Source organism: Drosophila persimilis, unplaced genomic scaffold (assembly GCF_003286085.1).
Source record: "Drosophila persimilis strain 14011-0111.01,24,50 unplaced genomic scaffold, DperRS2 tig00000824-arrow-arrow-pilon, whole genome shotgun sequence".
In the NCBI taxonomy this organism is placed as follows: domain Eukaryota; kingdom Metazoa; phylum Arthropoda; class Insecta; order Diptera; family Drosophilidae; genus Drosophila; species Drosophila persimilis.
The window spans coordinates 326,181-353,914 of record NW_020825358.1 but is presented as its reverse complement, the minus strand read 5'-3'; the positions used below and the strand labels follow the sequence as shown (position 1 = coordinate 353,914).

At 48.0% G+C, this 27,734-nt stretch overlaps 1 protein-coding gene across 4 annotated transcripts in view; it reads left to right on the top strand.

The window, feature by feature from the left end:
* Positions 1-27,734, top strand: part of LOC6600246 (junctional adhesion molecule A) — a 102,616-nt gene that overhangs the window by 31,765 nt on the left and 43,117 nt on the right. For all 4 annotated transcript variants that reach the window (XR_003409191.1, XR_003409192.1, XM_026993293.1 and 1 more), the window contains exon 2: positions 866-1,444. Coding sequence is in view for 2 of the 4 variants with exons in the window: in XM_026993293.1 (XP_026849094.1) it covers positions 1,375-1,444 (70 nt within the window). In the remaining 2 variants the exon portion in view is untranslated. The remainder of the gene's footprint in view (positions 1-865; positions 1,445-27,734) is intronic.

Genomic DNA, 27,734 nt, shown 5'->3' with positions numbered 1-27,734 from the left:
CACCAGGCGGCAGGCGGCAGGCGGCAGGCGGCAGCCGAAAGCTGAACAAGAATTATATTTAGCAAATTAAATTCCCAGAGTTTCAGCCAGAGATTGAGCACATGGCGGAGTAGAAATTTTGAGGAAAATTGAAAATTATAACCAAAAAGGGAGCCCCGGGCGGAGCGATGACCAGCGGAGAGAGAGAGAGAACTATTACCAGATATAATGGATTTATATTATGGATAGAATAAACTGCACTTTTGAAAGATTTAATCAGCAGATTAATCTTCGGTTATTAAAATTCAATTTTGTACACAGGAAATCGTTGTATTCTTTTTGGGCAAAATCTTTAAACAGCTTTAAGCTTTGCTCCACAATTCTAAAGGCTTTTGACTTTAGAATTATTCGAATTTTACGTGTTTTTGTTTTTTATTTATTGGCTTGGCTTGATGAAAACAAAGCCTCCCGCAAATCGATTTCTATTTTGTTTGTGAATCAAATCTGTTTGCTCACGAAAATATAGAGCCACAAGCGCATTGTATTTGCATTTGATTGTTGCTTCAGTTTCAGGCATTCGGAGAGATGTCTCTGGGTCTCTCCATTGTTCCAGCCATCGGGCTCCACTGTACGGGCCATCATTATGCAGGCGGCATGGCTCCATTATCGTTTTGTTCTTTCCGTTGTCGCTTTTGGATTTTGTTGCACCGAACGGTTGACGGGCGCTGCAGGAGACAGCCAATGAGTGCATTTGACTTTGAGAAAGCAGTTCTCGAGCAGTTCGCCCCGCCACCATCCTTCATTTAGCCAGATTTGTCAGTTGCCATAACTTTCGCGTCAGTCCACTAACAGCACTCGTTCTCTCCCTCTTTTCTGCTCTTTACAGGCCACAATTCGTGCAGCGGAGGACGAGCCTGGCCATAAAACAGAGGCGGCAAATAGGAAAAGCCAAACGACAAGCATCCAACATCCAACATCCAGCATCCAGTCTTTGTCTGCCCTGTCTGGGTCCCTGGCAATTGGCCAAGTTAATAGAGAAAACCGGAGCCGGGAGGCCCGATAATGACGTTGCTGCAGCTGCATCCGCTGCTTCTGCTTCTGGTTCTGGCTCTGGTTTCGCCTCCAACCCAATGATGATGCTGCTAACTTGGTTATTGCTGCCGGCATAGACAAAAACACAGACACAGACGCAGAAACAGCAACAGAAACAGAGCCACAGAGCCAGACGCAGGCACAGACACTGCGAGAGACGAGAGACGAGAAGAACAAAAAGAGATAAAGCTAGCCCACCCCCCAATCGGCAGCCTTCGGCCAGGACCAGGCCTTCGTCCAGGCTCACTGCATTTCCGCTTGTTGTTCCTGTCGCCGCCATCATCCAGAAGCGTGGCCATCGCCATGCCACTCCACATGGCGCACAGCATCTGCGTGGCCTGGGCGATGCTCCTCGTCGTTATTGTGATGAGCGGTAAGTAGCGGCATCTGCCTCGGCTTGCCCAAGCAAAGTTTCCCTTTATATTGTTGCCGCAGTTAATTGTTGGCTGTTGTTTGTGCCTCTCTGCCTTTCCATGCCACATAATTGTCCGTTCCCATTCCCATTCCCGTTCCCGTTCCCGTTTGCATTTGTGGACCGGACTGCATTTTGTTTCAATTAACAATTAGTTTTGTGCAAAACTCTTCGCCGCACAAAAGTTATGGCCCGAAACAATATTGTGTGGCCGAAAGCCTTGGCCGAAATGAAAGCTGGATTCTCCTCGAAATATGCCCTCGAACACACACAAAAGTGTGTGTGCTAAATAAATGAACAATTGCGTGTGTGTGTGAGCGTGTGTGGCATGAAGAAAAACCCAATAAACTGTTGTTGAAAGTTGAAGAGCTTGGCAGGAAACTTCAATCGGCTTTCCTTTCAAATACTTTCACCCTGGCAGAGCAGTCTTTTCATGGGGTAGTAGTTTTTTTGTGTGTTTTTGTTCTATTTTTGTGGCTAAAAACATGTTTCATCTAAAAGCAATTTCATATTATGCTACTTCTCGACGAGCAGCCACTTTGGGCCAAAGGAGAAACACTCCACAAGTTGTCCTCCCAGCACACGCCTCACAATGGCTTATCTCTCTCGCCTCTGGAGGCAGCCCGGAAATCTTTCAACATTTGGTAGCGGCATCAAGTGCAGGCCTGGCCTTCTGTCTAATGGGCCTTTGGGGGAAATGGTGCTTTGACTTGCGGCCAATGACAACATGCAACATAAATATTTGTGCAGCAGAAGGCAAATGAAACAAATTATGTATACGGCACGTGCGCCACAGGAATGGCACAATTTAATTCCCACGCCTGAAGGCCATTGCCATGGCCATGGCCATTGCCAAAACCAAAACCTGATTTAATTAACAATTGTCAAAGGGAGAGACAGAGCCCTTAATGCATTTGATTTATTTTTAAAGCGTCGACAATTTATTACAGCAATGGCAACAAATAATTGTCGGCGGATGAGATGCGAAGGGAAGGCATTGATGGGCAGGGGCAGGGGCCGGGGAAGGGGAAGGGGAAGCGGAAGGGTCTATAGTAAAGCTCAAAAAGTGCTCGAATTAATTGCATTTTTGGTGCAGCAAATACATACCGAAGAGCCGAATGAAACATGAGCAAAAATACAATTAAAAACAATGAAGAAAAACACTGGCTAAAAAAAGAAGACAAACGGAAAAAAACGGGAGCAAAAAGTGGGTGGTGTGGCAGGCGGATAGACAGGAAGAGGATCGACAGCGAGGACATATTTCAAAATTCAATTAAAATAAAACAAAAAGGCGGCAACTCGTGACAGCAACAACGACGACAGCCAACGATAGCGACACTATGCAATTTCCGCTCAGGGCGTGCCACTGCCAGGTGGGCGTAAAAATAATTAAACCTCGCCCAAATAAACATTGACGACAATGCCAAAGCGATGCCGAACCAAACCTGCCACAGCAGCAACAGCAACAACAACAGCACACAGAAGCCAACGCAATCTAGAGAGAGGAAGCTACGAGTAACCGACAATGGAGATACCCTTCCATATTGATTGTTCTTTGGGGTAGCTATAGGAATAGGTGTTCCGTAGACAGTATTTTGAGGGCTGTAGGAGCAGCTTTGTCGAATTGGAACTGTCCAGGATCGAAAACGATACTACCCTTTCACAGAGAAGTGTACAAATAACAAGCAAAAAAAAGGAAAAAAATCCACACAAGCAAACATCCAAATGGTGGCAATTTTTTAGTGATTTTGTCGCTTGACATTTGGCGCTGACTTCTGCATCCGACATGCACAATATTTTCAATTGAATTACGGCGATATGTCGATGGAAAATAAGTTGACCAATCGCGGTATCGTCTGTCCACCAAGGATCTCAACTACTGGGCCAAGGCCGAAGGACAAGGATGGAAGCTGGAAGAATCTGCTGGAAAAGCTTTCTCTGGAGCCCCACATCACTTCCGTAGCCATCCCACTGTTTCATGGGATTACACAGATATTTGGATAGATGCGGATAATCCTTAACCCCTGCCCAACATTTCAGATACAATTTGGCGATGGCTTTTGTATTTTTAGCGAGAATTTAGCCTCGGAGCAGCATCGAAATAGACATCCGGACAATGGGCTGCGACAAGCGAAATCAGTATCGCTTTCGATTAGAATCGAACTAATCGGTTCACGCTCGATCACTCCAGCCGTCAATCAATCAATCAATTTGCAGGCCTGCTAACTGCCGCTGATGCTGCCGCTGCTGCGTCCCGACAATTCTTTCTAAGTGCATTTGCGTGTTTTGTGGCATCGAATGCCACCTGCTAGTGGGGCACACAGGGGCACTGGGGGGATGGCCACCGACGGCCTCTCTGTTTTCTATGCGCGTTTCCGCAGAGATGTACCGGAAACGGTTGCCACTAATCAATTATTTCCCTTTGCGCGCATTCAATGTTTGGCCAATTTAAATATTGATTATGATTGATTTAGTGGAAAAGGCCGCAATATTTATTTAGCTTTGACCCGTGGCCCATTGGTTACATTGGCTATATTGGGTCCATTGGGGCCCCACACTTCAAATCAGTCGCAATTCCGATTCCAATTTCCATTTTCGACGCGCTGTAAATTATACAAAAAAGTTGAGTCGCTGGTGGCAAGTGTGGCAACACTTCACAAAAGTAATTGCCTCACATGTTTTAATATGAATATTTTCTACACAGGACTCTGCATAGAAATTGCCTGTACTCTCGTGAATAATATTTGGGGAAAACTTTCGGTCTGTGTTTGCCGCTGCGTTTGCGTTTGCGTTGCTGCAAAAAGAAATCAAATAAATAAATGCATTGGCCCGAAAGAGCGCAGGCAGGATGCCAGTGAAAGGGTAAGGGGGGGGGGGGGGGGGGGGGGGCGGCAGGGTAAACGAGGGAGCGAGCAATGATGGCGTTTGGCCACTGGTCAAATATTTACAACAAACTTTGCGTTCTGGCCAAGTCATTGAACGGCTGGCAGGGCCAACAACTCAAACAGAACATGAAAACACACACAGAATCAGCAGCAGGAGCAGCAGCAGCAGCAGGAGGAGGAGGATCTACCAGAGGACTCTCACCGAAACTTGGCAACGTCCACCTGGCCATAAAAACAGAGCTCTGTCCTCCGACTCTCTGGCGGTGGAGAGCCACGTAGGTAATTGAGTATGAATGGGGAATGTGTCGAAAGCGTTTTGTGATATTTGGCAAACAAAATGCCCCACGGCTCCTCCAGACAAGGCTCCTCACTTACAGCAAGCAAAATAGCTGGAAAATGAATTCGATACATTATCATGACGTCAAGTCGTGCGTGGTCCTCGTTCTCGTCCTCGTCCTGGGTCCTGTGCCCAGGCCCACCGTCGGAGCTTCGAGCGGCTGGCGAAAAGTATAAATTACATCCAATGCCGGGGCCTGCTATCGACGGGCATCGGGGCCATTTCTTATGCGAAACACCTGCAGCTCACAACGAGCCCAAGACCAGTCCCAGGGTCTACGACCAGTCGTCAGGATACACACACACACACACACACACACACAGGAGTATAAGACCGGCTGTAAGACCAAGTGGCATGGCAGGCCATGGCATAGCAAATGTGGCGCATAAATGAATTACCAATGAACCGCATGGTTCACGTTTTCAATTTGAAAGGCTGGGCGCTAATTTTTGGGTAGGAGTGGGTCCTCCCTCTAGAACAAAGGCTGAATAACCATTTGACAGATGTGCTGCACAGGCGTTTCGTGGCAGAGCAGTACAGTGGAACCCACTACAAGGACTTTGTTCCCACAATACTCATCATTTGTTATTTTCGTGTTTCAAGCCATTAAACCCAATCAAATCTTGTCGGCATCTATCATTCAAGAGATACTCAAAGGTATAGATACTGCTTACTGCTTGCTGCTTAGGCAGGTTCTACTGTACAGAGTGGAGGTGGCAAAGCCCAGAGAGCGAGAGAGAACGTGAGAACAAATCGACAGCCTACATAAAAGCGCAATTTGCGCAATTCCAACGTCAAATTCCATTTGATTACAACACGTTGACGAGGACACACGCATCCTTCGCAAACAGCCATTGAGATCCATCTATGGCGAGTAGAAGACGACACTCCGTGCGACACTCCACTCCGTGCGACACTCCACTCCATGCTCCGTACTCCGTATTCCAAGTAAAAGCAATTTCACTAAATCTGCAATTGTTATGTCGCCTGCTAAACAACTCACTTGGCTGCCAAAAGACCTACTCCAGCCTCCTGCCTCTTGTGCCTCCTGCCTCTTGTGCTTGTCCTTCTGGCCCAATTCATGGGGCAAACGTTCTCACACGTCAAATATTTATATATTGCAGTGCCATTTGCTTATTGCTCTTTCGCTTCTACGATTTGGGTATTGATTAAGCGGCCATCGGGGGACTCGGAGTAGGATTCTACTGTCCCGCCTCAATTACTGCATCAGTTTATGGCCCACACACGGGAGAGAGTCCTGCTGCCATGGCTTTTACAGTTTTTTTATGTATCCTGTGTATAGATTGTTAACGTCCTGGCGAAACGTACAAGGAACTGTGGCATAAATCATGCAAACGACTTGATGGCGTCTATTAGTCCCCGTTTATAGGTCTAGTTAAAGTTTACGGTGAGCAGCAATTAAACATAACGGGCACCGGGTTCCTGCTGAATCCCCGAAAAAACCCCAGCGACCAACGAGCCAAAGAACAACAAAAAGGTTGGCCCACATAAAAAAACAAAAGGACCCTCGTGGAAACAATGTGGCAGGGACAGAAATAACATAAAAAACTAATCAATTTAATCAATATAAGGAGGACTGATGGATAGATGGCTTTTTCCCCAGTGTAAATTTGATGAGCAGTGATTACGTCGCACAAACACACTCATGTGGGGCGGGGGGCGGTGGAGGATATTGTGTATCTTTTGGGGCTACCACTACGTGAGGAAAACACACCCGAAACAACAAGGAAACTTTGGGGGGGCGGCGGGGGAGGGGTGTGTGTGGAATCCGAGGCCTGAATATCCTTTGCCGCTGTCTGGATTCCCACGAGTGCACTTTACACGCTGCCTCATGAGGCGCACTTGTGCGGCAGCAACAATTGAGAATTTATTCATTGAACTTTCAGTGGTTTCAGAGTCCCGAGTTGATGCCCCTCATTTAGGCCTGTTAACCGAGAAGAATTTCCGTGGCAATACAAACAATTTCCGCAACTAAAACATTCGATGATGTGGCTGACTGACTCACGGGCCCTTGCCATTTATGGCTGGCACTCCTGTGCCTCCTGTGGCTCCTGTGGCTCCTGTGCGTGTGTCCGCAACCTACCGGAGAACCAGAGTCTGAGTCTCTGTAGATTTATTGATGAATTTCATTTTATTTAATTTCATTCGAGCGTCGGCCAGCAGCACGCTTGAAATTGCTTTTATTTCGAGCGAGAAGCCGCCGTACCAGAGCCTGAACCAACTCTGTTGCTGTTTGCTTTTCATTCGTTATTTCCCGTACTGTTTTCCCAGACATTTATATTGCTTCGTGTTGGCCCAAGCCCACTCCCCCCCACACACACACACACATGGCAGAGGCAGAGGCACAGGCAGAAGAGAACGTTGCTGGCATCTAAAGTGGCTGCGATTAGTTTGCTAATGTTGTAATTTCATCATTGGCGAGGCACTGGGCTCTGGGCTACGGGCTCTGTGCTCTGTGCTCCGTGCTCTGGCTCTGGCTCTGGATACAGGCTCTAACTCTGACTGCGGCCGTGGCTGTGGGGCAACCACTCAAAGCATCGCAACGCAACGCAACGCACCGTACGCTTGGCGCTTAGCTAAACATCATCCAGGTACTTGACAGCCGAGGCAGACCACATTTTGCTGACCATTGTGCCACGCCCGCACCACACGCCCCACGCCCCAAAGGGCAACGAACCACCCGGCCATCTCCGGCGTTTTGGCCAACATTTTGCTGAGTTGTATTGGCCGCTGGTTCGCTCTCTGAAGTTTTGTCGATTCATTGAAGTGAGTGGCTTTTTATTTGTGCGGCAGAGAGAGAGAAAGCGGCAAGCACATTTTTTGCCATCGCTTTTCCAATCCAATATCCATCCTATCCTGCGTCCGTTCGCTTTTTTCCCGTCGTACTATTGAAAAGGAAATGAACTCATAAAAAGTAATTTGGCCATAATGCTTTTGGCCGAGTTAGTTACTTAATTTGCAGTTGCAAATAAAGTTTCGCTTTATTAATTTTGATGTCGAGTGCCGGGCTGCTATTATTCGTTCTGTTCCGTTCCGCTTGCCGCTTGCCACTTGCCGCTCGCCGCTGCCCGCTTCCCACTTGACAAACTTGCAGCTCAGCTCCCAAAAGTTATGGCCAGAAAAAAGTTGCACGGGGAACAAAAAACGACCAAAATTGTGTTTGCTACAAAATGTTGTAAATTTAATTTCAAATTAAATTGAATTAATTTTTGTGTGGATTTCTTTTTCGTAGCCTTGAGGATGTAATCTATACAGAACGTGCCACACAGCCTCACACATCGTCGTGCCCCACATATCGAGAGGCACGAGATAGGTGGCGACCTAGACGGCCGTCTGCCTGCAGCATTTCCAATTGAATTTCTTAAGTTGATATTTTTATATATTTGGAAAATTCAATTAAATGGCAAATATTTGCACAGGTGTCTCTCTCTCTCTCTCTCTCTCTCTCTATCTCTCTCGCTCTGCCTACCGCGGGCTTAATTCGTTATTTTCCATTTAACCAACCCAAAAAACTCAATGGCTCAAAGGTTCTCCTGTCAATCACTGCCGGGGAAGAAACTTCCCGGGAAAGTTGATTGTTTTTCTTGTGTCTGACTTCTGCCACTCTCTTTGGGGCCGGGGGCGGGGGCGGGGGCGGGGGCGGGGGAAATTGCAAATATAATGAAATTTGTTCCGTTCTGGCGCCTGTAATTGTAACTTGTCTGCAGAAAAGGCAGCGGCCGAAGCGGTAGATGTTGCAAGTGGCAGCTTCTGCGCTGCCAGGATCTTACTCGAGGAGCACCTCCAAACGGGGGCAGGGGAGGAAGAAGGGAAAACGCATTTTGCGTAGAGTGTAAATAAATAATCAAATGGAAATACGGGAGTACAATTTTCACGAGATCTGTGAACTGGAATCTTTGTGTGTCAATCGTTGCTGTTGCACTCCAGTGCTGCTCGAGTGCTGCTTCGTTGGGGCCAAATTTATGGCACAGTCCTTTCGCATTGATGCCCCAAGAAAGTCCTTGTACGGCGTGGCGCTCTCTGAGTACATCGTGTCGATGGGTGGATGAGCGGCTGGGCGGATGCCCGGATGGGCGGGAGCGAGAAAAGTGTCCGGGAAAAACTCGCTGCCAAGAGCCAACAGCGTGAACTGACAGGGGAATGGAGTTGTCGGGTTGTGAGTGCCCTTTGTGCCACAAGTTCTTTGCCTCGAATGCTTAGCACTTGCCTCCACCCTCCCCCCACACTCTGCTCGCGAGTTGCAACACACAAACAATGCATTTCCGCTAATGGCAGGCGACAGGACTCGCGTTTTGGCCGTATCCTGGCCTTGGCTAAACTTGGCTTGTTTTTTCCTCCATTTTCGATTGGTAGAGGTGTTTGGGAGGAAATGCTGGAAAATCGCAATTTCCCTTTTAATTACAGAAAACTTGGAGATTCATTGTTTTTGATTGGTCCGCTTAAATATCAAAGAATGTTATTTATAAAGGATCTACTGATTATTACTAAGGAACCCGAAGACCTTGGCCCCCGATATCATCCGCTGTACAGTCTCACCCTCTCTATCCAAGTATATCTTTGATGGCTTTGATTTGAGCATCGTTTTACCCGATTCAATTATTTTAAGACTTCATTTGGCTTTATTTATTCGGATTTTCCGCTTTCTGTTGCCATATCAATTTCCATTTTCATTCGCCATTCGCCATTCGCCTTTCGCCTGTTGCCGTTTGCTTTGAACGTTGTTGTCACACGTTCTGCTTTATTGCACTAGTTTTCCCTTTGAGACGCGTATTTTCCCTTACCTTAATGATTTTCCGCTGCATTCAGGGAGGATGCCATTGAGTGGCATCTCTCTCTCTCTCTCTCTCTCTCTCTCTTGCTGATTGTTGCGGTTTCTGGCTTTTATTATTGTTGATGCAAGTTTTACTGGCTACTGGCTACTGGCTACTGCCACTGCTGTTTGCCATTTGAATCTTTGAAATATGTTGAGAGATTCACCGAATGTCAGTGCCCATTTCCCGACTGCTGCTGATGTTTCTGTTGTTCGGGAAAAAGCACAAAAAAAAAATCAATTCTTATTATTTTTTGTTGTTGTTGTTTTGGTTTTTCCATTTAGCCGACTATCCCCCCCGTCGCCGCCCGACTGCCCCTCCATCTGTCTGACTGTTTTTCATGCGAATTCAATGAACCATAAATTTGAAAGTGCCGCACAGCCAGACTCGACGGCGTCACCGTCAGACATCTGACAGCGTAAAGAGCGAAAAGGGCCAAAAGAGCAGAGATAAACCCCCGAAAATAAACCGAAGACTGAACAACAAGTTTAAAGTTTCCCCGAAACTATATTCTACATTTGCGCTGAGCGTTTACCTGCTGGCGGCAACAATCGTCTTTGGATTAGCTGCAGGGGGTTGCACGGGGGGGGGGGGGAGGAACTTGCAACAATTCGAACGTGATTATTTCACATTGCTGCTGCTATAAAAATAAGTTTCAATGGAAAAGCAGTGGCAGGGCCTTGGGATAGGGAAACCATTTTACTCAATGATGTCTCTCGTTCTCTCTGTTTCTCTCGCTCTGTGTCTCTCTGTCTCTGTGTCTCTCTGGGCGTTCGAGTCCCTTTCTCTGAATGTCTGGCACTGTTATCTAGCAAACAATTTTATGCTTCCGCCTGAGCGACAAACAATGGAGCGTAAATATCCCAAAAGCGGGACCGAGGTAGGCGAAACGAAACGAAAGAAAGAAAATACAATTCTATGAAAATGCCTCACATACAGAACATATAAATGTGCAAATGAATGAGCGAATGAATGAATGACTGAATGAGTGTGTGAGTGAGTGAATGAGTGGGCGGGTGAATGAGAGGCAGCTCTGATGCATGCATGTCCGGTGCAAACAAGGCCCGAGCCTGAGCATTGTCTTCACATGCATAATAGAAGAGCGCACAAGTGTAAGTGCGGCAGAGAGCAGGGATTAGACCCAGCTAATACCCAGGACAACGTCGCAAGGAGACACAATTGAACACTAAATTGTGTGTGTATTTCCAGGAGCTTTGTTTCTCTTATCCGCCAGATATCCCTACTCAAAACCAAAGCCAAAGACTGGATACTGGATGGTGTCTTGGCATGAGAGGGGACCCCGAGGACCCTGGGACCTTATCCCCGGCCAAAGGGGAACGGAACAACAGCCAACCAAACTGTCAGTGTAGTTGATAAGATTTGGATTTGTCTGCAGCATTTATTGTCCGTCCTCCCGTCCGTCCTCCCGTCCGTCCTCCCATCCGTCCTCCTCCAATGTTGTTGAGCAATTTTTCTTTTGGTTTTCCACTTTGTTTGGTTGGCCAGTGAAATGCTTTTTGCACAATTGTCATCATCATGACCCTCATACAGGCACGCACACTTTTTTACACTTGTCCCATTGAGGGGCATTGTGTGGGTGTAGGGCTGTGCAGCAGTGTGCGTGTGTGTGTGTGTGTGTGTGTGTGTGTGTGAGGGCGAAGATAAAGCAATGTCAACAGCCGTGGCCCAGTGCTCTGTGCCGCTGGTCTGCTGTGTAGGTGTTAGTCAAAGCTGTTTTGCATACTTTGCGGCGCTCTGACATTGGCAAATATTTGTCCCTTTTTTCGGTTCGAAGAAAGCAGGACACAGTACGCAGGACGCAGGACGCAGGACCTGCAAGAAAATAAGCGATAAATAAATAAAATTTGCCTGGTCTCTTTATTTGCATTTAAGATCGCCCAGATAGAACACGCAAATGATGGGGGGGCCCCCAATACACAACCGAAAGCGATTCGAGGCGATTCGATGCGATTCCGAGGGGCAAACTACTGAAAAATTATGTGCGGCGAGACGATTTTTTATGGCTATAGCGATTTTTGTTTAAAGTCTCATAAATTCAACGCCCCAAAAGGCAGGAGCCCGGCCGCCCAGGGTTCAACCAGGGGGGGCCAGGGACTCAGACAAGTCCTGGGGCTTAAGCGTTCCCTCTAATTTGCTTTGGCATCCGACATGTGTTGAAGGCTTTGTCTTTGTGCGTTCGCGATTCCCGGGAAAACCAAATCCAGCAGTGCGCAAACCTGAAGAGCGACGATGATGGCACTGGAGTCAGCAGGAGATGGTTCGCGCTCTGGGCTCCCCGAGATGCTACCCGGCGCTGCCTCTACTGGCAATGGCAATGGCGATGACGAGTGCCGTGGCAGTTGGGTTTAGACATGCTCTTAATTAATTTCAGTTCGCGATGACTGCATTTTGCTTTGTGTGGCAGCCAGCCAGCAGCATGGCATGGCACGGCATGGCATGGCATGGGATGGCATGGCATGGCATGGGATGTAGAGATCTCTTTGTAACTCTTCCCTACATCGGCCACAGGCTGGCTTCAAAGTTGTGCGGAACAAACTTGAGCAACTGTTGCCTCGTGACGCGTGGGGGCATTGTATTTTCATCATGCCTCTAATTCAATTTGAAAGCTGCTGCAGCATGCCCCAAAAATGTTTCGCGTTGCAGTTGGCGGAAAACGGAAAATGAAAAAACGGATACCATTTAGCTTTGACATTCAAACATACAATTTTGATGACATTTGATCCAATATTCAAAGTTTATTGGAAAAATGCAATACGAAACTGCGTCGACAGCGAGCTGTGACATCAAATAACTGAGAAATATTCTCACGGATTTAGATCGGCGGAACAGAAATAGTGTCCAGCAATTTTTCAAATAGGGGAATTCCCTTTTCGGTGTAATGTCCATAGAGAAAATTGTACCAGGTATACAACCTTTTTGTGCTCCGTAGTTTGGGTTAATATCTCCTCCTACACAATCTACACAATTCCTTAATTTAAACTCCAACTAAATGCTCAATTTTGCCAGCTCGGGCGTTGGGCTAACTTTCAGTTGACTTGTCGAACGCTGGATGAGATGATGCCCTCCCGTAACTGAGGCAAACCGAGGGAAAACCAAGGGAAAACCAAGGGAAAACCGAGGGAAAAATGAGGCAAACTGGCAACTTTTGTTGCTTATTTCCATATTTAAAACTTGTCGAAGGAGTGCTCCGCTTGCCCCCACATCGTTTCCCGACTCGGTCGTCGCTTCATGATATTCTTGTGATTTTCAGCCAGAGCGGAACGGATGATGTGCAATGCAAATCGTATGCAATGTGCAAATTTTCTGTGTTGCAACAACTTGAACCTTAACCGCTCCCTCCAGCTCCTCTTCCCCGGAAAGTGTTTGACTTGCGAGCGTTGGCATATTGTCTTACCTCTGCCCATATATTATTTTATTGCATTATACTCGTATTTTATTTGCCTTCCGCCCGAGCGAGCTGCTCCGAACAGCTGCCGCTGCCGCTGCTGCCGCTGCTGCTGCTCCCCCACGTTTCGTTTTGGGCTAAGTTTTTGCTTACTTAAGTCTTCTGTTGCTTGTTGCCTGTTGGCTGTTGGCTGTGTTGATGTCAGCTTCCGGTTGAGTTTGGGCTGGGGCTTGGGCTTGGGCTTGGGCTTGGGCTTAGGTTTGGGTCTCGTCTCCCCAATCGTCTCCCTCAATCGCTCTCCCGGCTATGGCTTTTATGGCTGCCGCGAAGAAAGACACACACGTGGCACACGGGGCACACGGGGCACACGGTATGCGCAATATGGTGCCGCACTCACAACATTGCCAATTCATTTTCGCATCGTCTTTTGGGCCACACAACAATGGACGATCGCCATGGCTGGTCGGTCTCCGGCATATTCTTGGCACATTCTCCTGCACATAGCAGCAGCATTAAATATGTGCCACTGGAAACTGTTCAAAAGGTAACAATGGGCGGTGGCTGGCAGCTGGTTGGGCCAGCTGTGGGGTCAGGAAGGGCGGAGGGACGGAGGGCGCATCGCGGACGCGTTGACAACGCCAATACAGGTGCACACAATGCAAACGAGTGACATGCAAATGCTTTCAACCACAATTGCAATTCATGCAGAGCGTACACACGCTCACACACACACACACACACACGCATAGCTAACATACACACAGCTGCATGCATATCTCTGGCGATGTGTGCTGTATCTGTGTGAGGTAGAGAATGAGAAGCAGCAGTCTTCTCACGTTTCGTTTCATTTTTGAATGTCGATTTTTAGAGCATTCTCCTCTGCATTCTCCCTATTCGTTTTTTGTGTGAGTTGGCTGTGGCTTGCCTTTTTTCGAATTGCAGGGTAGCAAGGACATGATGTGTGTGGGTGTGTGTGTGTGGCAGACATCTTTGGGTCAGGCTTTCATCTCCCGTAATGAGTAGAAGTTCCTTCAATTAGACATCAATTCGAGATACTTTCAGTATCTTGAACATAGGACACAGGATGCCTCTACCTCATCGACTGTTCGACTCCCTGAAATTGTTTTCGAGCATTTAAAATGCTCTGCCACATGGCACTGGCGTACACTGACGTACACTGGCCAAAGATGCCGATGATTCTAAATGCAACGACGACAGGAGGAAACTTTTGTGGCAGAACTGTTTTTGTTTTGCAACCGGCAAACAAGGAGAACCAATGACGAACACAACCAGGTTGCCTGCCTGCCAGCCTGCCTGTCTGCCTGTCTGGTGCATGGTGCATGCTGATGCTACCGTTTTGTTTTTACCTCCTGCTGGGGGCGTGGGGGGGGCACCACTTCTCCTCTCCGCCTCTCTTCTCGCACACACTTATGCTTTCGCAATCGAATATGCGATGCGCCACAAAATTGCAATTTCCACTAAGATTGATGAAAAACGTTTCCAGAGCCACGCCTCTGCCGTCGCCGTGGCCGTCGCCGTCGCCGTCGCCGCAGCAGCCGCGCCAGCCGCAGCCGCAGCCAGGTGATGCGAGGCCTCACCTGTTCACCTGCTCACCTGCTCAACTGTTCACCTGTGCGATGACTGTTCCCCGGCTGCCAAATCATGTCATCAATTGAATTTCAAACGATTATTCTTGCACGTTCCGAAATCGCAGCAAAAATATTTGCCACGCCAGCCGTGCGCGCTGTCAGCGTTCTGTGCTCGTATTCGTATTCGTATTCGTTTGCGGGAATCTGTATCTATGTGTGGTGTTGGGGATATACATGTCTCTGTTTGTGTGCGTGCGTGTGGCTTGCATATCATCCGCGAGCTTCGCATTTGCCATCCTCACAATACGTTTCGATTACGCATTCAAATCAAATTGTTGTCCTCGAGGTCGCAGCGAAAGCAACGAAATGTGAGTGAAACGACGAACGCCTACAGGATCTGCCACCTCTCTGGGTAGATTGATGAAGGGATTCCCATTTACCCATTCCCCCCACATCTCCCCTCATAAATACATATATTTTTGTATACGTATATTGTGGCATGTAATCCTGGAAAGTGCATTCATGGAAAATTCACATTCCGCAGGTAGCTGAAAAATCATAAGCAGGAGAGCAGCAGCAGCAGCAGCCGTAGGAAAAGTGTGGCTACGCTGAATATTTCTGGAAAACTTAATTTAATGCAATTGCAATTGCAAATGCATATTTTCGGTTGAGGGAGGGCGTGTTGTGGCAGTCAGGCATCGTGGCAGCGGCACGGGGGGGGGGCATCAACTAAATATTGTATGCAAACTGTTCTGCAATTTGCAGATATTAATCTTTCAAATAAATTTCTCGGAGCACTCAAACGTAAAATGCCTGCACCCTGGAACCCAGCCCAGCCCACGCCATTCCATCCCGTCCCCGTCCCCGTCCCCGCCCCGTCCCGTGCCGTCCCTTCCACTCCTCTGCTGCTGCTCAAATATTTAATGAATATTAGTTTTCTTTGGGGCTGCGCTGCCTAGGTCTATATATTTACGAGTGAAACATGCCTCCGGGTCTTTTTGCAGGTCTGTTCCGTTCCGTTCCGTTCCGTTCTGTTCCGTTCTGTTCCGTTCTGGACTGCTCTTTCGTTTAGAATTTCGCCTTTTGCGGCTGTTTATTTGCAAATGGAGGTGGAGCGAGGTGGAAGTGCGAGGTTAACGAGCTGCCTCGAGCCCCAAAACAGCGTGAAATGAGCAAATTTATATGCCTAATTTTTATACCCAGCAAACGTGCAGTCTAGGGGTATATCTAACGAGCCCAGAAGGCAGCCAAAACTATATATTTTCTCTGCCAGGATGAAGTTCTCTTCAATTTATGGAATCTGTCTACCGAGTATCTCATAGTCGCAATACGATGCCAGGACTCGCCTAATTCTCAGCATTTAAGTTGGCGCTTAGATAAAACGCCTGAAAATTGAGATGTTTACGAGACTCGAGCCTGTTGAAGGAAGCAAAATTGCAAAGCCGAATACCGAATGCCGAGAGCCGAAAGCGAAACCTCAGCCGAAACCAACCGACGGGAGATCTGACCAGCAGCAGTAGCTGCAGAGCAATGTGCTGTGGTATCCTGCTCCGTTGTGGTCACAATTCCCATGCAGTCCAGTCACTGCAGAATAATTGGAATGCGAATCCCATAAACGCCACAAAAGCTGGCAGCATCAGCAGCAGCAGCGGCAGCGGCAGCGGCAGCGGCAGCCTTCCAGTTGTTAATAATTAGTATATTCAATTACAACTTCATAACTCACTGAACGGGCCTGCCACGCTGCACTGAGCCTTGCATGGCTTGTAGGCCTTGTATGCCTTGTATGCCTTGTATGCCTTGTATGCAATTAGTTGCGCACTCCTCCTGCCACGGCACGATCCCGCCATGCATCTTGATTAAGCGGCGATTACACGTGTTCCGAATGGGTCTTGTTATGGCAGCTGACAGCTGTACCACGTAGTTAAGACAGGCCTGCCATTGGCTGCGATAAGCCGATGCACCCATTCAAGTGTTTGCGGAGTATCCTGGCGGCTGGAGCCTGGTGCCTGGGTGCCTGGGGGAGTATCTGGATGATTGCCTTAAGCTGCAAATCTACATGCACTGAGAGTTGTGTCTCTATCTATTTACTGACTCCCCTGCTAATGAAATAACAACGAGAATAGGACAATTGAGATTCGGTTGTGCTCAACTTTAAATTCGATTCAAGCCATTAAGGTGGATGGCACGTAAAAGTCTGGAATAAATGGAATAAAATCCACATTTGCACAGATGTCAAATCACAAAAATGGAATCCTTTTGCCTTTTCTAATGGCATACAAATATAATTTATTTTCATCACAAACACAATTCCAAATTGAATTCGAATTGGAATACACACAACGAGTATTAGTCTCAGAGTTTCGAGGCTTTAGATGAATGTTTTACTAAACGCTGTTGGTTTTTTCGGAAAATATTGAAATATTGTTATTTCCTGGCTCCACATTTTTGTGTCCGATTTAAGGCAAATCTCCGCCATTCAATGGCACATTGGATTCACCCGGAATGAAGCGTTTATCCTGTGATAATTGATGTGGTTTTCACCATTTATATTCTTAAATTTGTTCTCCCCCAAAGGGAAAACTCGTATCTATACAAATTTAAGGCACAGAATTTGATTAAATTTAAAGAGAATATTTAATTTACGAATTTCCAAACGCACCACAAGGCAAATATTTCTTTGTTTGAGTGCCTAGTTTTTGCAATTTTGCGAACGAAAGGAAAATTGTTGGCAAAACTTGAAATGTAAGTCAAATATTTATTTGATACATGTGCTCATGGGTGGGGGTCTGGGTGTGGGTCTGCTCTCCCTCTGGGTCTGAGCTTCTCGAGTTCCTTTGTTGTCGCTATTTGTTAAGAAACGCTGCTAGAGACAAGGACAGGACCCAACCGCTTCGAGTGCTACCAAGGAGGGACATTCGAGAGATGGAATTTTCATAAAATATGCAGCTAATTACGTGTAAGTTACTTATGCCCCATCCAACTACTTAGGAGCTGCCACTCGAGCAGGAGCTTACGCTTACCCATGCCCGCGTTGGAGAACAACTTGAGACTCGAGACAAGACAGTGCCAGTAGCAGTGGCAGTTCCAGTGCCAGTGGCAGTGGCAGTGCCCTATAACACAATTTAATTACTGAAAAAATCACAGCTGGCATGGAAAGGAGCAGCAGCAGGGGGGGGAAATACTCCCTGTCAAATGGAGCGAAGCGGCAATAGTGCGTAAATCTCGGTGCCTTAAGTGGCAGCAGAAGCAGGAGCTTCTAACCCCAATTGACAATGACATTTTGCCGTCATTATTGCGCCCTGAAAAGTAGCAGGAGCAGGAGCAGGAGCAGGAGCACGACTGGGAGCCGAAGGATGGGGCCAAAGCTGTATCTGTAGATGGTGCAAAAAACATTTGCCGCTTCTCCGAGAGACATTGTGTTTTTGCTGGATGTTGACTCGTTGTGTGCGCAATTACAGAAATTAGCTTTCGTTTTTAATTTATTAGCGCCATTGTGCGTGCGCGTAATGGCGACAGGGGAACAGGCGAACAGGCGACAACCTAGTGAAGGTCTTGGTCTCGGTCTCGGTCTCGGTCTCCGTGTCGGCCTCCTCCCCAGTCCGCAATGATGGGGCAGGCTACAGGCTCCTCTAGGAGAGATCTCCCATTGCCGTTGCTGGCCCCATCCTAACGTATGGCAAGACAAATGCTTTTGGCTGCTGCCGGGGCAAATTAATGTGCATATAACTTACGCCTTTAGTCGAATGCATAGGGGGTGGCGGACGATGGGGAGGAGCAGGACAGTCCTGATACTGGTCCTGGTCCTGGAGAGTGGAGTGGAGTGAAGTGGATTGGCTGCGAATGGGAATGGGAATTGGGGGAGGGGGCGGTGGGCGGTGGGCGATGGGCGGTGGGGCAGGAGTAGGAGCAGGCCATTAAGGTTGCAGCATTTGTTTGCCTTTCCCTGAGATGGGGGCTGGGGCACAGTTTCATGCATTTTAAAGCAGAAAAGTTGGCCAGATCGGTCCCCCTTCTGCTCCAAGGCCTGGCCAATGAAGTGTGTGCAGGTTTTAAAATTTTCATGATGATTTAACAGGCTATACGGACGTCATCTGTGTGCACATGCATGCCCACACCCATACCTATACCTACACACGTATACTCATACCCCCCCCTGCCACATATATAATATATTTCATGGCATATGCATGGGGAAATGGGGAAAAGGGGGAAAGGGTTTCCTGGGCGAATGAAGGCCGGGAAATTCTGCACTCCCTTGAGTGCGCTATGGCATTGGACAAGTTTTCGGGTGTGTACGCTCCACTGAGCCACCCACATGGCCAAGATTTATTTACTCAACAGGCAAATTGCGCATAATTGAAAGAAAATATGCGAGCCACGCCCAAAGGCGTACGAGTGCCTTCCACATCAACGGTTATTGGCTGGCTTAATTATGTATGCGTATTCCATATTACTATTGTTAAAGTAATGCTCTCTATTGTTTCACGTCTTTTAAATTTGAGCATCTGGATAGAATTTTCCAGGAAAATAGAATGCTATTGTTTTTTCATTCTTTGACTTTGATGCAATATAATTTCATGGAAATTTCATCAAGGCAACAAAAACACTCCTCATTTTCGAAAGAATTCATCCCAATCCTCGTAGTAATGAAATTATCAAAGATTTTCCTTAGGTCAGGAGAGTGGATTGCGGCGCGTTTTAGTGCCATTAATTATTTCGCAAGTGGATAATAAACTGTTTGTCGCTGCGCATACGCAGCGTGGTCCAGGCTCAGGCCCTGTTCGCGGTCACGGCGGTTTCCCGCCGGTCGTTGTTGCTGCTGTGGCAACCGTTAATAAAAAGCCCTCGTGCATCTTTGCTGTGGCTGGCGTTGCCTGGTTGTCTGGCTGTTTGGCCGCTAGGATGTCTGTGGATCAGGTCGTTGTCCGGCGTCTGTCGGTTACCTGTACTCGTACTCGTACTCGTATTCGTAGTCGTATCAGAGGCATATTTACAACAAGTTTGTGCAGCACTATGTTGGCCACAAGCTGCACATTAGTGTGATTGCATAACATTTGCAGAGGCAGGGGCGGCAGCGGGAGTCGAGGCAGGAACCGGAGAGGTAGGTGCCATGTGAAAAGGCGCTGCCCCAAAAAGTGGGGAACGCACAACAGCAAACCCGAAAGCGAAGCCAAAACCAAATCCCTATGTGTGTACGTATATGCCCCTCGGATGCTGATGCTGCTGCGGTGGCTACGTGCTGGCTTCTGGATTCCGGCTGCTTCTGTCTGCCACACTCCCACTCCCACTCCGACTCCCACTCCTTTGGCTTTGGGATCCGCACAAAAGTTTGCACAGCACCACAAATTCTCGCAAATTTGCAGCTGCCGGCTCATAGTTGGTGATAATTTAAGTCGGAAATGTTCAAGAAGCAGCTCGCACTCCCTCTGTGGCGCAAGACCCGCACGTAAACCAAATCCAAATCCGAAGTGAACGCTAAAAGCAAAAGAAAAGGACACCTCCGCACCCGTCCCACCTCGAAAGCCACCGCTCCTGGTACACAAACACAAACGTAAATTGCAATTACAACAAGTGCAACTGCAACTGCAATTGCAACACGCACACGGATACGGATGCGAAATACGACTGTACACGAATACACGAATACACGGACACGGACACGGACACGGAACACGAATGCTCCTACGTCTACGTACGTCTCGTACGTATAGGAATCCGAACTGTAATCAAAGCAAAGGAAAAGCATGGCAAAAATTGTGAGAATGCAATTATGGCCAAGGATTGGGCCAAGAACAGGGATGGTTGGATGGATGGATGGATAGATGGATGGATGTGTGCTGCTGCTGCGGCTGCTGCTGCTTCGGCCTGCTGCCGGCTGGTGGCATAAAGTAAATAAAAATACGCAATTTCTACGGCTACAGCATGGCAGGCACACACTCGGTGGCATAAGTTTACGCACTGACACAAACGGGGACAAGTTTGCTGCCGCCTGACTGTCAAACAAAACCGAAAATGAAATCATTGTCAATTCATAAAACTGTGCAAGAATGTTGCAAATTGCATTTACATATGCTGCATCAACACGCACACAGATGCGGCGGGCAGAGACACACACGCACATTTTGGGGCCATTACAGCGTCCATTATGCTTCATTGCAAGAGGCACACGCTTGACACACATACTGGCACACGAATAGGGTGCACCAAGGGAGGGGGGAGGGGGGGAAGGGCCAGAATGGGTGGACAGATGGGCAGAAAGTGGCAGGACACAGCCTTTCGGGCTAAGCCCCTGGCAGCCATGTCGTTTATTTAAGATGACAGCAGCAGCAGCATCCGAACAGAAGAGGACAGAGCAGGACAGAACAGGACAGAACAGAACAGAACAGAGAAGCATCGGTCCGAAGGCTGCTCCCAGTTGCGGTCAAGTGTACAGAACATATTGCAGTCACTGTGCGAGTTACAGTACGTTTATGGATGGGATACATACACGGGCATACTCGTATCTACAGGCAGTGGATCAGAGAAATATGAATATACTCGCACATTTTATGGAGTCCATTGATTACAGCTCGGAGAACAAATGGCTCTTCCGGCTTATACTCTTATGAGTTATGGATATTACTCCGCTTTAAATGTGACCATATTTTCAGCTAGTTCATGAGTCTGCGCCTCGCATAAACCCTGATTGCTGGCTTGAGGGTTTGCTTTGTTGCAAGTGTCGCCTGGCCGCCTGGTCGCCTGGTCGCCTGGTCGCTGACCTTGTTTGTGCGCCCCTTCGAACTTCCAACGTAATTGACATTTATTAATTGGAAAACAATAATTCGCCTGCCAAAGTGCCAGGGGTTCCACTGATCCGCCTGCTCCTTCCCCTTGTTGGATGCATGCCAAGTGGCATTTCTTGTTGCAGGATGATTTATATCCGAGCAGATTGCTGAGCAGGACCGGGCTGCACGGTAATCAGTTATGCAGGGAGCGATTAAAAGCCGTCATCAGCAGGAAGCGCGGAAATATTCAGCCAGCTGTGATGCCTCTGCACTCTCCCACTGCCACTGCCACAGCCGCTCTTCCCATTAAAAGCTGTCAAATTTTAATGTTTTACATGGCAGGAGGCTCAAAGTGGCAGCGGCTCCTTGTCCTCCAACAGCAACATCATCATCAACATTTGCCTGAGCCTGAGCCTGGGCCTGGGCCTGGGCCTGGGCATGGCTATGGCACCTGTCGGGACTGACAGCCAGCCAGACAGAGAGACCCACAGACAGACAGCCAGAGGAGCAGTATCAGCCATCTCCCGTATCTGCCCAGGCAGTAAACATTAAAAGCACATAGTTTTAATGAAGCAGCCAGGACGTAGATGATGTAGAGGTGGGGTGTTCCGAGTGGGGAGCAGTAGTGTCTGCGTGTCCTTGTACTTGCCGCATGCTTAACGGCCGTCGGGGCATACGAGGCGCAGGTACATACATATGTAGAACGTGGTCCCGACACGCGATAAATTCATTAAAGAACTGCGAGCGAGCGACCGAGTGAACCCCAGAAATCTGGCCGCTTCCTATTCTCGCGGGCCATGTAAAATAATATAGTGATACTGCCACACCACGCCGCACGCCGCACGCCGCACCGACAGAGAGGCAGCGAGAGAGATAGAGACCTTTTTGGGCAGCGAGGCGCACACACGTTTATAGATTAACACATTTTTACTGCTGAATGTACTAATAAGGCAAACATTTCCACTTTGAGTTGCCCCCAGGAGATAGCCCCACGAGCAACAGCAGCAGCAGCCAGCCAGCAGCGGCAAGGACCTGCTATCTTCCGTACAGGAAAACCCGTACGTGAGCACGTGTGTGTACTTTTAAAATTTATAACACACAACACAAAGGGGAAGTCCTGCACGAAGTCAGGTGAAGAAAAATGTGAACCAAAAGGCAGGGAAAACAAAGGATTGAGGGGGTAAAAATGTATTTCATATACTCGTTTTCGTACTTGTGCTCGCTCTACAGAATGTCCCGCGGGGCAGGGCCCAGGCCCAGCCATCCAGGCAGCCAGGCAGCCAGTTAAATGCCAAGGCCCCAGGGAGGAGGAGCTGTTGTGATTTCGGGGGCCGCTCACTGTGAATGCACACACATGGTAGGAGGGTTCTGGCTGCTCCTGAAGCCCTATTCCAGCGCGTGCCTGGCACTGCAGCACCAACAGCTGCTCCACGTCATCGATGGCCAGCAGCCAGCCGCCAGCCACCAGCCACCAGCCGCCTCGTATCAGATCCGACTACTGGCGGAGAGGGAGAGGGAGTGGAAGTGGCAGTGCCAGTGGCAGTGGCTGTGGCAGCGGAAGCGCATATAAGAATCGACTCCCACTCCAATGCCACGCGATTCGACTTGACTTGTAATTACCACTGCATTGTGGACTTTTATTTTCTTTGTTTGCCATTCACTTTAACTTTTTCTCCCCGTGAGAGTCCAGTGCACCTGACTCCGATTGAATTACAGTTACAATATTATCAGACAGGAGCAGGAGTCCTTGTTTGCCGCTGACTTATCGCCCGGGGAGAGAAAAAGTGGCTTAGCTGTACGTGGATTGTGTGGATTGCAGATGGGACTCCTGGCAGACGGCAGAGGGTCCTCAGTGGAGTCGAGCGTCGAACGTGTACCTCCAGCGCCATGAGTGCCATGTGGGTACACGGAATTAGCCAGGCAGAAAATTAGCCACAGACCTGCGTCGTGGATGGAGCCGGTCCTTACTGCAGGTCCTCTGTTATTCTTGGGTAATTGTTAGCTCAAGAATTACATTTTCATAGTCGTCCGAGGCGTAGTGGTTCGTTTAATTACAAATATTAATTGCATTTGGTAATGGATTTAATCAACCAGCTCGATGATCGTTGGCAACCAGCCGTTCGCCCTTTTGGCCAAGAATCACGCGTTTTTCCGCATATTCATAGCGCATAAAGGAATCGTTCATAAATTATTCGAAACTATTCAATTTGCCGGCAACGAGTTGTGCGAGTATGTGCAAATCATTCGCGCTCAAAAGCACCCCCATAAAGCGGTTAAAAGCTGCCATTTCAATGCATTTGATGCGCACAATAAACCATCAAGAAACATCTGGAAAATATATCAAAATGGCAGGAACTATAAATTGAAAATTGCAAACAATAAAACATGACGAGCCGCAGAAGAGTGAAAGTGTTGCACGCAGGAAGGGAGAGAGACAGAGACAGGCACAGATACAGAAAGAGAAAGAGAAAGAGAAATGGCTCCTCAATGCAATCATGCACGCATAAAAATCGCAATTTAATTCAATCAATTTGGTGTATCTCTGAGGTAAGACCCACTCAACGGAATACAAATTGCCAGGGGCCTCCACTTCAGCCCAAAACCCAAAAGAAGCTGAGAGCGGTGAGTGTTTGAGTGTTTGAGTGGAGAAGGAGCTGCAGGAAGGACCTGTTCTCGTGTCTCACAGTCGCATTCGAAATTGTCTGATGAATTTTCTTCAATTCAAAACGTGACTGACGCAATGATTGTGCACGTTCGCTCAATGGCCCTCCTCCTGCTGCCATACATTCGTCTATAACTAAGTGCCACTATGTAAGTGAATAACTGTCACTGCACAGATCCCCCTCCCACCCGTCCCATGTGGCATGCAGCATGATGGAGCTGGAGCTCGAGATGGAGATGGAAATGGGGGGATGCAGGGGAGGGGCGAAGGCAGCGACAGGGACATGGCTAAGCATCGCATAGTTGGCACTTTTAAGTCATTTGCTACGTTTAACTCGATTCGAAATGCGGCCATCAGCCAGAGGAGCACTCAATCAAACTTGAAGCTGAAGCCAGAGCTCAGTCTGTCGGTCTCTCTGTCTCTCTGTCTCTCTGCCTTCCTGTCTCGCTTTGGCAGGCAACACGCGTTCGGCAAACATGTCCGTCCCCAAGCCCTGGACCTGGCCCTAGCGCTAAACCCCTTCCCCAGCTCTTTCCGTTCATGCCACACTTACATGCATACGGAATAGCTAAAAAAAAGGGCTGTCTGGGGCAGTTCTTAAAGCCCCAATCCACCCGCACAGTGCAGTGCACGTTTTGTGGCTCTGCCATCGAATTCGTGATGGCCAAAAGTGAAGCTTTTGCTGAGCCATTACTCGGGCCCAAAGACCAGAAAAAAGCGACAGTTTTTTCATAGCTTTTTGGTTGGATGGCCCGAGCCCACCCCTCCCCTCCCCTTTTGGCTGATGTGGCGGGCGGGGGGTGTTGCACATTGATGCCGGTGCTCATGTTTGCTGGTCGGCCATTTGCCCAGATTGTAAATTATTTAAAAATGATTTATTATAAGTGTGTTTACACTTTGCCATGCGGTTGTGAAGCACAGCTCGTGCTCTCGTGCTCTCCTGCACTCGTGCACTCGTGCAGCAGCTGTCCTGCGAAACAGTGGAGTGAAATGTGCTTAAAAGTGACCCCCAAACGGAGATTCAAGCAGTCCATCCACTGATACCCTATCTGATCCCATCGGACAAGTGTATAAGCTAACATCTCTGCACTTCCAATGGTTATTCAAAGTAAGATGCGGAGGATGGAAGTTGTCGTTAAGTCTTGTTGGTTCCACTGTTCTTAGCTGAATAATTCAATGGTGAAAACGATAAAAGAAACAACAATTCCGGAACAAAGCAAATCTATTGTGTTTTCATTTGAATTTAATATTTTATTGCTGCAACAGCAGCAGCAGCAGCAGCGGGCAGCAACAGCAGTGCCACCAATGAAGGCAACAAAAGCAATTGCCATACAGTTTGCCTTTTGCGGTTTTGCAGAGTGTTGTGACATGCCACTTGCATGGCTTCAATTAAAATTTCTACATTGCGGTTGTTTGGGGCAACAGCAGCAGCAGCAGCAGCGTCCTGCTCCAGCTGCTGCTGCTGCTGCTGCTGCTCCTGCTCCTGCTTCCGATCCCGATTCCAGGACGAAGCAAAAAACCCAGAATCCTCAACCGACATTCATCAAGATGCTGCCCAGCAGCTGATTGATTAAGTTGAATGTATAATGCGAGGACCACACAACACCTGGCCAATCCAATCGATGAGGAGGAGCCGGGGCGACTTTTCTCTGCCTTCGACCTCCGCAGTGATAATAAATTGTGCCTTAAATTGCCGTCTGGTTCACTGCCCCACTGGCCCACTGGCCCGGTGCCGGCCCACTTCAATTTATGTGAGAACCATAAATTTAAATTGAATGAACGAACCCAAAAATTAACACACGCAATTAAAATTCTACAGCGTTGCTCCGGGGGCACCCTCAATCGAGAGAAATCCATGGCCCAGTGACATTTTGACTGTCAGTCAGGCTTAGGCACAGCACACCCTTGGTCTAGGACCCACAGTCAAAGGCCCAAGGCCGTGGCTGACCCTTTTTCCAAGTCATTGAATAGATTTCTTTCACACGAAAACCCAAAAACTCAGAAAGAGATGAGATGGTGAGCAAAAAGGGACCGCTGCAGCCGTTCGGGGCATGTGCTGTGGGCCCCCCATTAGGGCCGAAAACGCATTACACATTCTGATTGGAAAATCTATGATGATCATTAATAAAATCAAGACGACATTGTGGAAAACGGCCAGCAATAACAGACGGCAATGTGGCTGCCTCTAATCAAGCACTCACCAGGCAAATTGTTGGCCAAGAACCCGGTACCCTGGACCCGGGACCCGAGACCAGAGGCCAAAGACCTGAGCAGAGCCCAACTACCATTCAAATTCCCATGTACATAAGTGCTGCTCACCGAGTGTGTTCTGGCTAAGATTGGGTGTGTAAGTAGGGACAGGGACATACATTTATGCGTCCAACTTTGGTTACGGCAAATATTGTTTTAATATCTACTCAGGGCTCCCGCTGCTTGGCACAGCCAGGCTGTGGATAATACTCGCATATTCCCTGGATCAGGTCTTTCTGTTGATGCCTGATGCCTGATGCCCGTTGTTGTTGGTTCTACTCGCTCTGGCCAAACTTTGAGCTGCAAACAATGCTTCATTATAAGCTTCAACCCATGCCAGAGGTGATAAGCCATGCCAGAACCAGGACCAAGACCAGCACCAGCACGAGCACGAGCACCAGAGCCACATCCCAGGCCCGAACTCAACCCAAAACTCAACGAAGCAGCCAAACTCCTTGTATAAACTTCACTTTATGCTTTTGGCTTTCAATGCCTCAAAACACAAGCGCACACACAGAGAGTGAGGGGGCCGTGAAGGGGGATAAGAAAGAGAAGCAAAAGGAGACGGAGACAGATGGATAGAGTGTGAGCGAGAGAGACATAGCTCTTTTAACTTACTCACATGCCATTTGCTTGTACTTTGTACGAAATTTTACGAATATTTCATAACAAGAATTATGCTTTAGTATGTGTGTGTGTTTGTGTTCTGGTGTTTGCTGTACCCTAAAAGATGGTATGATGGTTTCCAGCAGGTGTTTGAACAGAAGAAGGTGGAACTTCGAGACCCATAAAGATGTTTCTTTTTAAACAACAATAATCCCTCAGCTCGGACAGCTTTCTGAGTTAACATTTGCGCAGACCGCTCTTTTTTCTTGGGGCAGCAAACAGGAAGGCTTCTCCACAGGTTACACTGAGGCAATCCCGCCAATACCGCCGAAAGCGGTAATTTAGGGAATGCTCTCTCATACAGCTACCGTATGAGCGATGGATCGTCTAGGGTATCTGTAACTTCGGGGCTCTTTTCCTCTCGTGCTGCCGCCTGTTCCTGTTGTCGTGTCGTATCGCATGTTTTGTCAGACGAAGTGGCTGTGCAAAGACAAGCAAGTCCCAGCAACAACGAAAACGAGAACAACAGCAGCAGCAGCGGCAACAGCAACAACGAAAACAACGCCAATCACAAGAACAACGACAGCCAAAGCGTTGCACAAAAATGTTGTCAATCAAGGTTGAAGATAACAGGCGGCAAAGGCAAAACACGAGTCTAAGCTCTTAAATTGCCCTCGACAGCCGCAAATCTGTGTGTGTGTGTGTGCGTGTGTGTGTGTGTGTGTGTACGTGTGAGCCCGTGTGTTATTTTATAGTTTGTATATGACAAAACAAATTAAACGTAACCATCTAATATGAAAACTATTTTCTTTTGAGATGAGAAAAGTTTGCAATAATTTCATAGCATACTTTTTCGGGGGGGGGAATCGCTTCCCTTTGGAAGTTGCGAATTTTGATTGAAATTGGAATTTTGGACCTCA